This window comes from Rana temporaria, chromosome 2, assembly GCF_905171775.1.
Source record: "Rana temporaria chromosome 2, aRanTem1.1, whole genome shotgun sequence".
Lineage (NCBI taxonomy): Eukaryota > Metazoa > Chordata > Amphibia > Anura > Ranidae > Rana > Rana temporaria.
In genome coordinates, this window is record NC_053490.1 from 391527772 (window position 1) to 391543876 (window position 16105).

At 43.6% G+C, this 16105-nt stretch overlaps 1 protein-coding gene across 2 annotated transcripts in view; it reads left to right on the plus strand.

Annotated features, from left to right (window-relative positions):
* The window catches only part of CRYBG2 (crystallin beta-gamma domain containing 2), a 164557-nt gene that overhangs the window by 106976 nt on the left and 41476 nt on the right, over positions 1 to 16105 (plus strand). For both annotated transcript variants that reach the window (XM_040338015.1, XM_040338017.1), the window contains 8 exons: positions 920 to 1088; positions 1688 to 1827; positions 8180 to 8306; positions 9530 to 9565; positions 11908 to 12044; positions 12143 to 12269; positions 12417 to 12559; positions 13681 to 13807. In XM_040338015.1, the coding sequence (XP_040193949.1) occupies positions 920 to 1088; positions 1688 to 1827; positions 8180 to 8306; positions 9530 to 9565; positions 11908 to 12044; positions 12143 to 12269; positions 12417 to 12559; positions 13681 to 13807 (1006 nt within the window). The remainder of the gene's footprint in view (positions 1 to 919; positions 1089 to 1687; positions 1828 to 8179; positions 8307 to 9529; positions 9566 to 11907; positions 12045 to 12142; positions 12270 to 12416; positions 12560 to 13680; positions 13808 to 16105) is intronic.

Sequence of the window (16105 nt, forward strand, 5' to 3'; positions counted from 1 at the left end):
GAAGAAATACACAAAGGGCACCAAGATTCACACTACAGCGACTTGGGATCCGACTTGTGTTGCCCCAAGTCGCGCAACATGAGAAATTCAATAGAAGTGAATGGAGCCGTCTTAATGTACACTAGTGAAGTCGCTCCGACTTCTGAAAAGGTTCCTGTACTACTTCAAGGCGACTTCTAGGCAACTTGTACCCATTGATTTCAATGGGAGTTGCCTCCACAGTCGGATCACTGTCTTAACTGAAGCAACTTTACAGGAAAAGAAAATAGTTTACTCAGACAAACCCCTCCCTCCCACAGAGCTGATTATTCTGTGATTGGCTACAGCCAAAGTCGCCTGTCCTGGAGGCAACTTTAAGTCGCATTGTAAGTTGCTCCAAGTCGCGCTAAAGTTGCCTTGAAAAGTCGTGTTGTAAGTCGGGTTGCCCCTGTGTGAACCGACACTCAGAATACACGCCTCTTGTATTTAGTCAATATTTGCTTAGCTTTTATAATCACTGCCTCTGTAACATACTGATGGCAGGGCCTGCAGTCAGTTATTCTGATACCAGTAACTTCAAGCTTTAGTTACCCCCACCTTCAGATAATCATATTAGAAAGGCATGTCACCTAAGAAGACAAGAAATTCCATGATTTCTGCCTCGATATCTGCCTAGTCCCTATTCTTCCCCATAATCTGCCTCTGCTACTTTTTCCTTCTCTCCATCCATGACACTATTGTAATACATATGACACATGTCAGTGATGAGCAACTGAACAAGTTTTTTGCACATTGGCATCTATCACTCATACAGTGTGTGTATATATATATATATATATATATATATATATATATATAGTGTATATATATTATTGTTTTAGTAATTTTTGGTGTTGATTATTGTATTAAAACAAATGACGCCTAGATTTAAACTACGTAGGTGGCTTCTGTATGAAAAACCACAATTCCGTGGCAAGCGTGTAATGCTAACAGAAGGTGATACCGATCTACCCTGTCCTTGGGAGGTGGTAAAAGCAACATCAGAAACACTCTCAAATAATACAAAGAAATCCAAATTTTGGATTGGTTCATTACGTCATGTAGTTCGGGTGAGTAATTTTTTTTTAATAATAAGGACCGATACTTTCCCTCTAAATGCATTATGAGTAGTTGATGTCATAGGGCCTTTTCCTACCTTTTGGTCTACCCCTCCTCTCTAATTTTGGAAGTACAGTCTTTCATAAAACACTGCATCTCTTGCTCCATGCAGTCAACTTTTGTTGGGTTTGCAATTATGAATTACATGCCTAGTCCATCAGAAAGGCGTTCAGGTCAGAAGTAAATGCTGTGACTAATTATGACTTAATTATCAGAAAGGTGTTTTCTTAAGACTCATGATTGTGTAAAATGGTGAATATCTGTAAAGTTAGCTTGCACAAATTAGCTTGATGCACAATTCACGTATTTTCTGCCTAAGTTCCATGTGACCAATGCAATTTGGTGATCCTTTTTTTTTTATTTATCTTCACTGTGAAAATAACTTCATGAACAATTTATTCCACTTTTGGATATGTTGTGAGGCCACCCATGGGACTAAGCATTGTTTACTTTTTGACCAGATCTGCTTTAATAGGATAGAATAAAAAGTCACATGGTGGTAGGATACCTATCTCATAGACTACCTAAATTTGGTTTCCTTCATATATAGGATTTTCAAGTTCCACAGATAAGTCTGTTTACGGAAGAAAATGGAGAAGGCAATAAGGTGACAATCACTGGAGCCACTCCTGATTCACGTGTACATGGCCACTCAACCAAAACAGAATCCATCATTGTACACAATGGACTGTAAGTATCTGCAGCACTAATGGTCATTGCAGGTGAAGTGTATGTAACTAAGTGTCAATATGGGGATAAAGTTGTTAAAATTTCTAATAAAGCCTCCCCACCTAAACATATCATATCTCATTCTTGAAGGAGCTACTGTTTTCTCAGGTCCCCTGTTCCCATTGCCAATAACTGAAAGAAGCACCACACTCACCAACACACCTGTGGCCTTAAATAGGCTTTATTGAACAGGCAAAAGCCCTGCAGGGAAATAATGAGAGGAGCAACCAACAATGATAATACAACTCAAAAGCACATCTAAAGCAGCACACAATTGTAACAGGAGAGACAATATATAACAGCAATATATCAAGGTGACCTGACTGAGGGTTAAAGAAACCACTGGCCAGTGGGTGTAGAGTTATTCAGTGCTGGGGCCCTGAGTCTGCCACACTTACTCTCTCACACTAGAGTATTTCTAATCCTATGGGAAAGAAACTAAAGGGTGCAAGGCCAATGCTCTCCACAGGCAGCAACTTTAGGCAGCAATAACATAAGCAGGGTCAATATTAAAAAAGTGGCCAAAGGGCCTCCCACCACTCCCAATGATTCTGATGCGTCTCCTTGACTATGGTGAAGGGGCACTGCACAAACAGGGCTTTCCCCTCAAGTCGGTATTGAATGAAATTGCGGCCTTCTTCCTCCCTGGAGTCCTCAGCAGTGCACAGTAGTTTTAGGCCCCTTACACACTGAGGAGTGTTTCAGGCAGTACAGCGCTAAAAATAGCGCCTAAATACCGCCTGAAAAACTCCTGCCCAGCCTTTTCAATGTGAAAGCGCATTGCGGGTGGTATTAACCTCTTTTCGGCCGCTAGTGGGGGTTAATACCACTCCGCTAGCGGCCGAATCCCGCAGCAATTCCGACGGTATAGCGCCGCTATACCGCCACCGCATCTCCACTGCCCCGTGTGAAAGGGGCCTTAGTGGTGCAGTCTCTGGCAGGAGCAATGCAACAACACAGCCTCTGATGAGCACAGCACAGCTGCTTTACTCAGGGTTCACAGTAGACTTTCTGCACACAGGTCCTGGTGGCCAGCACACTGAGACAACAATGGCAGCTCCTCAGTCCTAACACCAGACAGTGCACAGCAGGATGGGGCAACACAGGCTTTCCTGCAGCAGCTCAGTCCACGCAGCCTGTACCCACAGCATTTGCATCCCCAAGTGTTTTGTCCTCCCCACATGGGCTTTTTGTTCTCTCTCCTTTTTTTCGTGCCCCTTCTTTCTTACTGCCCCTCTCCACAGGATATTTTGCGGTGGAGAGGGGCATTTCCCTACAGACTACATTTCCCATCAGACTCAGTTCCTCTCAGCAGGCTTTTTGTCCCTAGTCTCCATGTTGTAATCTAACTTTGCTGTGCTACATGCATACATTCCCACCTTAATAATAAAAAAAGCAAAACAAAGTATTTACAAGTACGAGTAAATGCTTTTGTAAATACTTTGTGATACATGAAATAACACATAAAAAGACACTCCAAACACCAAACGAAGAAAGTAGTGCTATGAATCCCTCGCCAGGTGGGTCTTCCCCACCAGACAAGCACAGCAGAAGGCTTCACTCTCATATTATAGAAAACTCATATAACGCTCTGTATGGTTATGACCAATGTTCCACCAAACTAAAAATTCCTATCCACTAAATTGGCAACCAAGGGGGACATGTTGCCTTAAGTGTCCATCTCCAATGTTCACTCAAATGTGCATATGCATGTAAAAAAAAAAAGGAGACCAAGCATCCCACATAAATGTACTGATAAAAATACATATTATGCACTCACAAGTAAAAGAAATAAAACTGCACTGCCAATATTGCAATCCAAAATGGCAGGAATGAACTTCCGGGGACGCTTCCAGGAACATGAGGATGTCACGGCACGTAGCTCTGCCCGACGCGTTTTTGTCACATCTGACGTCATCTAGGGCATCCTATTTCTGTGATGTCCAGGTGGTGGGTGGGGCTTAATCAGGCTTCACACAACTCTGGAAATGGCCAGTCTTTAGTCCTTCTTACTATAGCCACTCCTGTCCCTCTGTCAGCTGCAGCAAAGTGGAGGGGGGAGGGAATAGAGGGAACAGTGTAAGCCTTCTTCTGCTCCTCTGCTGCTCACATTGCAGACCAGGCTACATACCCTATCTTTGTTTTTCTTGAATGAGAACTTCTGGTTAAAATGAACATGCATTGCTATAGGTATAATGTTCGCTTCGGGGTTATTTTTTCTGAACTCCTATAACTGCATCAAATCAGTAAACTCCATTGGGCAATCCATGCTAAACTAGGGTTTATTTAAATGTTCTGCTTGCCTATGCAGAGCCTATTTTTGTTTTTTCTTGATGAAACTATTTTCCTCTGTGAAAAATTGCAGTAAAAGGACTACAGGGTGGAGATTACTCCATCAGATCCTTTTTTCCTAACAGACATCTTATTTCTTATGCCGCGTACACACAATCGGAATTTCCATTGAAAACAGTTAGATGGACTTTTTTCATTGGAAATTCTGATTGTGTGTGGGCCTTATCTGACTTTTTCCGTCTGTGTTTAGAGTTGAAAATATGTTTATTAGAATTTTAACAAGTTATACATGAACAGCATAAGGTGTCACAGTCAGGGTACAGTCATGAATACGTAGTGGTAGAGAGTCAGCCCAATGGCTATCGCCCACAGCAGGACTCCCACCAGCATATAACTCAACAGGAACAATTATGACAAGAACCTGAAACATAAAATTGTGAGCGGCCAAAATGGCCTCTTAGTAGGTGACAACATTGTAACCAGAGTCTCCAGGAAGGAAACAATAAAATCAACAGAAAAAAAAATGACACATAGGACAAAAAAGAACCGAGGCCGAAAAAAAAAAAAAAAAAAAAAATACACCGGGTGGTAACAACAAACAAAAAGACATAAAAAAAATAAAAAGACATGTGTTGGGTATGGACCCCATCCGCACCACTCTTGTCACTAAGTGAAGGTAGCAGGAGACAGCTAGGTAGAGGTGGTGGAGAGGGAGACCACAACAGCCAATTAAATAATGAGAAAAAAAAATTAGCAATAACAAAAAAGGCCACTGGGTGGCTCCAGAAGGCTACGCATAAAAAGAAAAAGAAAAAAAAACATACAGCATGGCTAGTAGCCATGAGCCAAACGGCATCCATAGTGACGCCGTAAGAAAAAAAAAAAAAACCCTCAAAAAAAGTAAGGGGGGGGGGGGGGGGCGCGGTGAGATCACTCCAAGTAGGGCGGTCACCCCGGCCCCCAACTCCACGGGAGAACAATCATGGAGCAAAACCAACACGTGTTACAAAAAATAGCGGTACAAAGAACGGAAGAGAAAAAAAAAAACGAGTTGGTTAAGCACGTGAAGTAGGAAACCAAACAGACTATTTAGGCAAAAACAACAGTGAAATGAAATTACGATGAGAGAGAACACAATGGTGATACAGCAGCAGAGTGAAAACATGTCATCAAAAGTCATATAATTGAAGATACTTAGGAACAATCTGCGAGTGTCTCCCGGTCTGGAACATAGAGCCCGAACCACCTGAAAAGAGAATTAAGGTCGTAACAATAACATCAACATTAAGGCAGTCCGGGACTCAAGAGGGACAAGCCCAACAGGCAAAATAGTGTCCGGGGGAGCGGTAGGTTGAGCCCCCAAGAATGAAAAAACAAAATGAAAAAATAAAATAAAACGTGTATGATGAGGAGGCTTCAACCTGGTGTCATCTCCGGGGGGAAACCCCCGGGAAGGCAGGGCAAGTGGCGTGGTTAGATCGGCCAGAGTGCATTCAATCCTCAGAGTCCCGGCGAGGTGGAGGCCTGGGGTTGCGCTTGCGGCCTTGCGTCTGCCACGGAGAGGCAAAGGGTAAACCTGGAGTGGTCGGCATGAATGGCCAATCTGGGAGAGATACTTGTGGGAGACCCAGGGTGCTGAGGAAAGTAGGCAGGTCCCCCAGCGTGCGGAAGATGGCCGTCTTGCCCTCGTGGTGCACACGCAAATGGAACGGGAATCTCCACTGGTATTTCATCTGCTTGGTTATCAACAGTTGGGTAAGCGGTTTCAACACCTTTCTCATCGTCAGTGTTTGACGTGACAGATCCAGGAGAAGCATCACGGGGGTATTGTTAAACAGTATAGTGTCCTGCGAGCTGGCGGCTCTCATGATGGTTTCTTTGACCTTATAGAAGTGGACCCGGCACAGGGTGTCACGGACGAAGGAGGGGTCTTGGGTCCGCGGGCCAGAGGTTCTGTGGACCCGGTCTAGCTCAATTGGGTTGTCCTTAGGGCATTGCAGTAATTGGTTGAAAATGGCGGTCACAGCAGCCGGCAGGGCTTTGACGTCTACCGTTTCAGGGATTCCGCGAATACGGATATTGTTACGACGGTTACGATTTTCGATATCATCTTGTTGGTACGCCAGTTGCTGTAGCATGACAGTATGGGCGTTCAGGATTTTGTCATGTGACTGCACCGTATTATTAAGACCGTCTGTGGTAGCGTCCAGGTCCTCAAAACGAACGCTCACATCTTTTTTTGAAGTCAGAGAGTTCTTTTTTGTAGGTCTTTTCTATCCTTTGGACACAGTGTTCAAAGTCAGCTTTGGTGGGTAAAGATCTGATATAGCTGTGTAGGGAGCGTATTTGTGCCTCCAGGTCCCAACCCTCTCCCGATGCCAAGGAGGCCGTGGAACGGCTTCTGGTGAGCATAAAGTCGGAGTCCCCAGAAAGGGGGGGATGATTGTGCACGCTCGTCTGAGAATGTAGGGACGACTCAGATCGGGCCGGGGATGGGGGTGCCTGCGCCATCTGAGCTTCAGAACGGCGCTGTGATGCGGCTCGGGATCGGGCAAAATAGTCCTCTAGATCTCCTCCCTTACGGTCCCCACCGGATCCCTTGTGTGGTTTTTGCTTGTCTTTCCCCATGTGCCGGAGTTTGGGTTGGTTTCCAAAAGAGATATGTCCCGTGGAGTTGGGGGTTTAGGGGGTTATGATAGGGTCCATCTCACTGCTCCATGTGAGAAGTGAATTGGAAGAGTGCAGGGCAGAGAAGGAGAAAGGAGCAGAGTCTGTGGGGGACTAACTGGGCAAAGATGGTGGCTACTCACTGTGTGGAGACTGGGGCCCAGAAGTCGCTGCTGCAGGCACTGTAGAGAGCGGTGACAGCCACAGGGAACCCCAGACTTGCGGGGAGGAGGTTAGGCCACAGGGTGGAGGAAGGAGCAGGGCACCAGGGACCCCGAGTGCTGGATGCTGGGCGCCGTCTTCCGGGGGTAGGCCGGAGCCGCGGACTATCCTAAAGGTGTCGCCGGGCGTCGGGGGCTCCCCAGCGGGTCCCGGCCGCGGAATAACTTGGCCGCTTCTTCCGGAGGTGCTGCGGATGGTGGAGGAGGAGGGATAGCCGCCCGCCCCGCAGAGCGCAGCGCGCAAGCACGGGAGGCGTCGGAGGACTCGTAGGCCCCAAGATGGCGGCGGGCCTCGGCAGCGTGGAGCCGGCTGAAGGCCTGGGAGAAGATGGGTCTAGCCAGACACCGCGGAATACGCTGTGATCCGTGCAGGGGGTGCCCCAAGACAGGTGCAACACTCCAGGAGCCCACCGGAGCAAGGATCGTGGAGGATGGCAGTAGATTATGCCCTTCCGTCTGTGTTTAGAAATAGAACATGTTTTATTTTTTTCTGATGGAAAAAAAAACGATAGGAAATTCCTATCGTCTGTGTGCAAACCCACGCATGCTCAGAATCAAGTCGACGCATGCTCGGAAGCATTGAACTTAATTTTTCTCGGCTCGTCATAGTGTTTTTTGTCAGATTTTAGGCCATCGGAAATCCCGATCGTGTGTACGGGGCATCAGGCCGTATAAAGGGTAATCAAAACCATTTTTGTTCAATAACTTTTTATTGGTATTTGAGAGGTGCCGTAATTTTTGTCTCCAGAAATAGGAAATAAACATGTAAAAAGTATTGTTGGTCATAATATAGAGCACAGGGAACTTGGCTGTGTACAAAATAAGCTGTCAACAGGAAAAATACATCAAAAGATTTTTTATTTGCTTTTGCACTGCCTTGTCACTACTTGAAAAGCAGACAAGTGCATTGTCCCATCTATTGCATTTTACTGCACAAAATTACAGTCTGCACCATTTTTACATATAGTGCATTTCAGCACATTCATTTTAAATCAGCCCATCTCACTGTAATGCAAGTCAACGCACCACATTGCATGCATTGCAGCGCACAGCATTGTGTTGAACAGTGATCACACATATTAAAGAAGACTATAAAGTGAGTTAAAGTGACTGAGTTTGTTCTCTCCTCACAGCTGGCTGGTGTACAGCAAGCCATTTTTTGAAGGTGATCCTTACATACTAGAACCTGGGGGGTATCCAAACAGGAAAGCTTGGAATGGGCAGGACTCACACATGTGTTCCTTGCAACCTGCACGAATTGTAAGTAATGTCTGCGTTGCACTTACCTTATTTTCAATCCAACCATAAGCTATTTTCAATTTGTACTATTATGCCCAGATTCTCGTAGATCGGGCGTATCTCTGCGGCGGCGTAACGTATGTCATTTACGTTACGCCGCCACAAGTTTTTCATGCAAGTGCTTTATTCACAAAGCACTTGCGTGTAAAGTTGCGGCGGCGTAGCGTAAATCACGCGGCGTAAGGCCGCGTAATTCAAATTGGGCGGGTAGGGGGCGTGTTTAATTTAAATGAAGCGTGTCCCCGCGCCGAACGAACTGCGCCGTCTGTAAAAAATCCCAGGGTGCATTGCTCCAAATGACGTCGCAAGGGCGACTTACTCAAACGACGTAACTTTTCAAATTTCGACGCGGGAACGACGGCCATACTTAACATTGGTTGTGCCTCATATAGCAGGGGCAACTTTACGCCGGGAAAAGCCTAACGTAAACGTCGTAACTTTACTGCGTCGGCCACGCGTACGTTCGGGAATTCGCGTATCTAGCTAATTTGCATACTCGACGTGGAAAACAACCGAAGCGCCACCTAGCGGGCAAAAAAAAAAAATTGCAGTTAAGATCCGACAGCGTAAGAGCCTTACGCCTGTCGGATCTAATGGATATCTATGCGTAACTTATTCTAATGCCGCGTACACACCATCACTTTATGTGATGAAAAAAAACGACGTTTTAAATCATGAAATAAAATGACGTTTTTGAAACTTCATTTTCAAAAATGACGTTGCCTACACACCATCGGTTTTTCAAAATGCTCTAGCAAAGCGCGGTTACGCTCAGCGCTCTTTTCCATTGAAGCTAGCTTCATAACTTGCTTTAAACGTCGTTTTGCCCACACACTATCATTTTAATTGACACAAAAAACGACGTTTTAAAAAACGACACAAAAAATTTAAGCATGCTTCAATTTTTTTTTGTCGTTTTTCACAACACATAAAACAACGTTTTTCCCTCACACACGGTCATTTTAATTGACGTTTTTTAAAACGTCGTTTTTTTTCATCACATAAAGTGATGGTGTGTATGCAGCATAGGAATCAGTCACATAGATACGATGGCCCAGATTAGGACTTACGACGGCGTACATGGCGTTGCGCCGTCGTAAGCCCTTTGAGAATCTGGGCCTTAGTGTATTTACAGTTTTATCACAGTACAATTCTGTATAATATTATTATTATTTTTTTTGTAGGGAGGCCCCACAGTGGAGAAATCTAATGAACCTAAGGTTAGTATAATTAGAGACATTGTATAAAACTATGTGTGTGTGTGTGTATTCAATATTTCCCAGATCTAAAACATTATTCAGAAAAGGACCCTAATGGGCAAGTACGGTATATGTGAAAAGGTTATTAATTATTTTACTACCATATTTACAAGAACATTGTTGTAAATCAGTTTCTGTACACAGTAATCAAAGTATGGCTTTACTTATGGCTTAGTTTTATCACATGGACTTTAAACAGCAAGGGCTGAGACATTTTTTCTTTTATTACAGAGGGTATCATTTTATGTCCAATAACTAATTAGTGGAGCCTAGGTAGTGAAACCAAGGTAGCGGTGGAATTTCCCTTATGGCCTGAACTTACACTGCTCTAGAAGAGCTTGTTTTCTTTAGAAGACAAATATTACCCTAATTACATGTGGTTTGGTTATTATGTGGCTTCTAGTTCCTGGCTGCTAAGGCTCAGATCATGCAAAATGGGTTATCATCATCTCCGTTATCATTTCATGCTGACCTTGCTCTCTGAGAGCCGGTTCACACTGGGGCGACTTGCGATCCGACTTCATGTCGCCTCAAGTCGTCCCAAGTCGTGCTGTAGAGAAAAACAATGGAAGTGAATAGGAGCGGTGTTAATACACACGACTCAAGGCGATCCGACTTCAGAAAAGGTTCCTGTACTACTTCAATCCGACTTGTAGGCGATTTGTACCCATTGATTTCAATGGAAGTCGCCTCAGAAGTCGGATCACTGTCTTAACTGAAGCAACTTTCCAGGAAGATAACATACATTTCTCAGGGAAACATCTCCTGCACCCCTCCCTCCCCCTCCCTCTCCCAGAGCTGATTGTTGTTTTATTGGCCACTGGAAAGTCTCCTGTCCTGGAGAAGACTTCAAGTAGTGTTGTAAATCGCCCCAGATCGCCCTGTGGTTCATGCTCAAGTCGTGTCGGAGTCGCCTCTGAAAGTCGTGCTGGAAGTCGTGTCGCCCTAGTGTGAACCGACTCTAACAGTTTTGTTTTGGCAGAGAAGTTATAAATTAAGGCTCATCCATAACTGGGAACTCGGCATAACATGACTTTGACAGGTCATATGACCAGCCTCTCCTCTTTCCAGCACATTTTTTTATAATATTCATTGAAATAAATGGGCCCTTTCTTGTCCGCAGTATGGCCATACTTCTGTTTTTTAAAAACACCCCTATACAGTATCTTTTCAGATTTAAACCTCTTAAGTCCTCTTACATTATCATGTTAGCCCATTGGTCTCTCCTCTGGCAGGGAAGGGCGTAAATGAATGCCTAATAATGGAGATATACCCCATCCTTCCAGGCAGTTTTCAGCAAGCATGCTCCAAAACTGAAGTTCTGATTTTTTTCTAATTTCCAACAAGTATAGATTAAGTCCTAATTCTTTTGGTGCTAAGACTTGCATGGTATTAGACAGCTAAATTACAAGGAATGGTTAGCCTGTAAAGTAAGGTGACCAGATTTTTTAAATGACATCCGGGGACATATTTTTATTTTATTTTTTACTTGTAATGACGACAGTAGTAGCCGGGGGCCCGAAGAGTAAAGCCGCGTACACACGACCATTTTTCATGTCATGATGAAAAAAACAACGTTTTTCTCGACGCGATACTTGTCAAGCCTGCCTTGCATACACACGATTGTGAAAAAAAATGCTCGAGCAACGACGGCACTATAAAGGGGGAAGTTCCATTCGGATGGCACCACCCTTTGGGCTGCTTTTTTTTATTTCGTGTTACCGCGTGTTAGTAAAAGTTTGGTGAGAGACGATTTGTGCTTTTCAGTCTGTTACAGCGTGACGAATGTGCTATCTCCATTACAAATGCTAGTTTTACCAGAACGAGCGCTCCCGTCTCATAACTTGCTTCTAAGAATGCGCGTTTTTTCCCTTTGTTAAAGCCTACACACTACCGATTTTCACGACGTGAAAAAACGACAAGAAAAATTAGAACATGTTCTAAATTTGGCCATTTTTCACCCCCCTAAGCTAGTAGGAGCGGGGGTGCGTAATTTAGAATTTTTTTTTTAATTCTTCACTGACTGTCTTTGAAATTGCCCAATTGTTCAAATCCAATCTGGGGACAGACTTGGTCCGGGGACAGTGTCCTCAATCCAGGGACTGTCCCCTGAAACCTGGGATGTCTGGTCACCCTACTATAAAGCCCGGGCGTAGTATGCAAGAGACTTCAGGTACCAATCTGAAAACAAAAACCACAAAATACCTGCGCTTCAGTACTGTTGTTTCCTTACAAATGCTTTAGTCTAGGGCCATGCCCACTTTAAAATGTTAAATTGTGCAAATATAATTCCTCTCTTGCAGATTCTTTTATTTAAATACCCTGGGTTTCAAGGTCCTGTTTGGGAGGTCTCCAAAGACCTTCACTCCCTGCAGGGTGAACTAAACAGCGATGGAGAGTGTCTCCTTACTGTGGGATCAGTCAGCGTACTGGGAGGGTGGTAAGTAAACAACACTGACTGATGCGCAAATAAATAAATGGATTTTTAGCAAGTTTTTACTAACATGAAGTGGCTGCTTTTATTTTCTGTGACTGCAGTTGGGTAGGATATGAAAACGAAGGTTTCCATGGTCATCAATACCTTTTGGAGGAGGGAAAATATAGAGATTGGTCTACGTGGGGCGGATGTTCTGACGATCTAGGATCTCTTCGACATATTTGTACTGTGAGTTAAAAGAGAGAGCCAACAGCAAACATATCTTTAGTTAATACTACTGTAATGCAACTTACATACATGACATTATATATATATATATATATATATATATATATATATATATATATATAATAAAAACATGTTCCTTACTCTCAGGATTTTTCGGCACCTGAAATAGTGCTCTATGAGCAACCTGGCTGCTCAGATGGTCCTTGCTTACGCCTAAATGAAGCATTATCAGATATCGAATTGGCTCAATATGGGACCAAAACAGAATCCATCCATGTGTTGAACGGAGTGTGAGTCTCTTCAGGGAAAAGGGGGTATAGTATTATACTGTATGGCCAGATATTTGTTGACACCTGACCATCACATGTTTTTGAGCTTGTCATTCCCCCACCAGCTTTTTGTGGCTCTGCCAGCCTCCACTCCTCTGGGAAGACTTTGCACAGGATATCGAAATATGTCTGTAAAAATATGTGCGCATTTAGCTAAAAGACAATTTGTGTGATCAGGTTGTTAGAATGCTGTATTTACAGAGATACTGTAGGTGCAACAACCATTTTCACATATTATACTATGATTAGTAGTTCTGCCACTAGGTGGTAGTGTTACTTTAATACTTGTATAATTGAATGTTCTTCCTAGTGGAACTACATCTTTAGGATGTAACTTCCTGTCTCTGTGTTCCTGTTGTTTTCCAATAAAACAAGAAGGGCTCAGCCATGTGTTCAGCAACAGCATGACTGGTATCTGTAGCAGCTTTCCAACATGGGTAATGGCTAGGGATGCACCGTAATGGAAATTTCAGAACCGAAACGAAACCAAAATAAAAAAAAATTCAGTCCGAAACCGAAAATAACTTTTCTTTGTTTTTCCCCTATTTCATTTTTTTTTCAATAATTGTATGTATTACATGAGACATTTTAATTAGCTTCATTGATTTAAAATAACCAGAATTAAAAATCTCCAAGTCAATATAATAAAATCCAAACTTTTATTTAAAAATTGGACACAAATAGTATATATTAATGGCATTGGGCAAGAAGACATGACTCGAAATTGACATGTCAATTTGTCCCAAAGTTGTTTAATAGAATTGAAGTCTGGGCTCTCCAAGGGCCACTCAAGTTCATCCACACCAAACTCATCAAATGATGTCTTTATGGACTTAGCTTTCTGTAGATGTCAGTCATGCATGAACAGAAAAGGACCTTCTTATTGCTATAGTATTAACAGTATGCTTCTATGGAAACACCTAAACGTCATAATTTGGAGGGGAGTCCACATACTTTTTGCCATATAGTAGGGATGATGGTCAGATGCCCACAAATGTTTTGCCTGCCAAACAATGTGAAGTTTTTATGTTGTTCCAGTTTTGGTCATATATTGTTTTCTAAAATGTAATTTAAAACTGTAGGTGGGTGGCCTATGAAAATGTTGACTTCTCAGGAGAGCAATACATTCTGGAGAAAGGAATCTATCACAGTTATCAAGACTGGGGAGCCAAAGATAGCCACATCTGCTCTGTACAGCCAGTGCAACAGGTAAGGTCTTTCTGACCAGCTAAAAAGATACAATATGTGCGGCAATCACAGAAACTCGACAGTTTAAACTGGGTTTGACCATTTGAGTGCGAACGATGTGTTGGTTAGGATCAGGGCAGCCATCACAAATGTTGGGGCCCCTTACACAGCTTTAGGCAGGGCCAGACTATGTTTCAGGGCGTTTATATTGTATTAAGGCTAGATAATTGACTCAACCTTTATATAACCATAAGTAACTGACACATTAAAGCGGAGGTCCGCCTAAAAAAAAAAATATTAAAAGCCAGCAGCTACAAATACTGCAGCTGCTGACTTTTAATAAATGGACACTTACCTGTCCAGGGTGGCCACTATGTCGGCATCTGAAGCGATCAATCGCTCAGCTCTCAGCTGCCCCCGCCACCATCCTCGATGAAGGAATCAGGAAGTGAAGCGTTGCGGCTTATTTCCCCGATTCCATACTGTGCATACGCGAGTCGCGCTGCGCGTCCTCACTTGTCCCCTCTCTCTTCTGGGACCTGTGTGTTTCCCAGAAGACAGCGGGGGGGGGGGGGTTAAGTGAAGTAGACCCCTGCAGATTCTGCCCGGAAGTGGGTGCATTATACACGTATCTGCACCCCCCTCCCCCCTGAAAGGTGCCAAATGTGACACCGGAGGGGGGGAGGGTTCCGAAAAGCGGAGGTTCCATTTTTGTGTGGACCTCCGCTTTAATACCCAGACCAAATTTAAGAGAATCGGTATGTGTCACTTAACCTTCGTGGCGGTATGATTATGTCAGATTTTTGATGCTCAAAGCGGTTTGGCAATTGTTTAGAAATTCAGTGTTTTATATTGTAGGCCTGTAATTCTTAGGATTAACTGACTTAAAGTGGTTGTAAACCCTTACAGACCTAGATTAAGGCTTACTTGTAGGTACAAGAAATATCTCCTAAACCTACACGGTTTAGGAGATATTTGCAGAAAAGACTGCACCAATGTTTACGTCGCATGTGCGTCTTAGATAACGGCGCAGGCGCACTGAGCCTGCCGTTAGTTCAAGGCGATTGTGCCATCACTGACGGCTTCCACGCGAATGCGCGGGAGTGACGTCATTGCGGCTCCGGCCAATCACAGCACTGGAGCCGCGATACCCGTAAGTCACTCCAGGAGTAATGGCGGCGACGGAGGAGGCGAATGAGGGCCGCTGCAGAGGCTTTGATCTCAGGTAAGTACCTCATAATGAGCTAGTATAATAAAGTTTAAAACACAAAATCATAAATTATAATATAAAAAATAACTATAAATAATTATAACAAATAAAAATATAATATTAATAAAATGTATTCAATAATGTAAAAAAATCAAAAACACTGAAAATTTCGCAGAATTGTCGCTGTCATTACTTTCAGTGTTTGATGACAAATTTCCCTACAAATCGCTATCGCTCAATTCTGCAAGTGATTCTAATTTATTATCGCTGTTTTCTAGCTTTTCTAAAACTGCTTTTGGCGTAAAGGGACACTTTTTGGTTTCTATGGACAATCTCAAGTTTCCAGGCAGAAAGAACTATATATATTTAAAATATAAAACTACATGCAGGGCACTGGACAAAGCACTAGGGACAAAAGGGATGTGAAATTATTTAATACAGTACTGTAATCTGTAAGATTACAGTGTACTGTATGTGTTCTGTGTATTTCACTTTTTGAATTTGCCGCCGGGCTCTGTCCCCGTGTGTCACGACGCTTGCAAGCAACGGAGCCTGGCATTGTGATAGACATGGCTCGCACACACAGCAGTGGAGACATTGCAGGATCCTGGGGACAAGGTAAGTAACTTTGCCTGGATCCTACGACGCGATCCGAGTGTGGCTTGGGGTTACCCCTTTTGGTATGGGAAATTAACCCCGAGCCTCACTCTGGATTACTGCCAGGGAGGTTAAAGTGGAACTAAACCCAATTCAAGGCATGCCATAAATAGTAACTGTCACAGTTGCTTGTTCTCAGCAGAACTTTCAAGGCCCTATATGGCTGGTGTCATAACTGATCACATGAGCAGCACCATGGCAACTGCAGATCAAACAGAAGATAAGATGGCAGCTTCCTCGGCTGAAAATGATAAGCGGGTTTACTTCTGCTTTAACCTCTTCACTTGTCTATGGTCTCCCTCCAGTAATAGCGCTGACTGTGTCCTAAGGACACAGCTGATCACAGATCGGGGTAAAGAGCCAATCATAGCGGCTCCTTACCATGTGATCAATCACAGTGTAAACAGTATTTGCTCATGCTGACAGCACGCAAGGAGAGGAGAGCCGACACT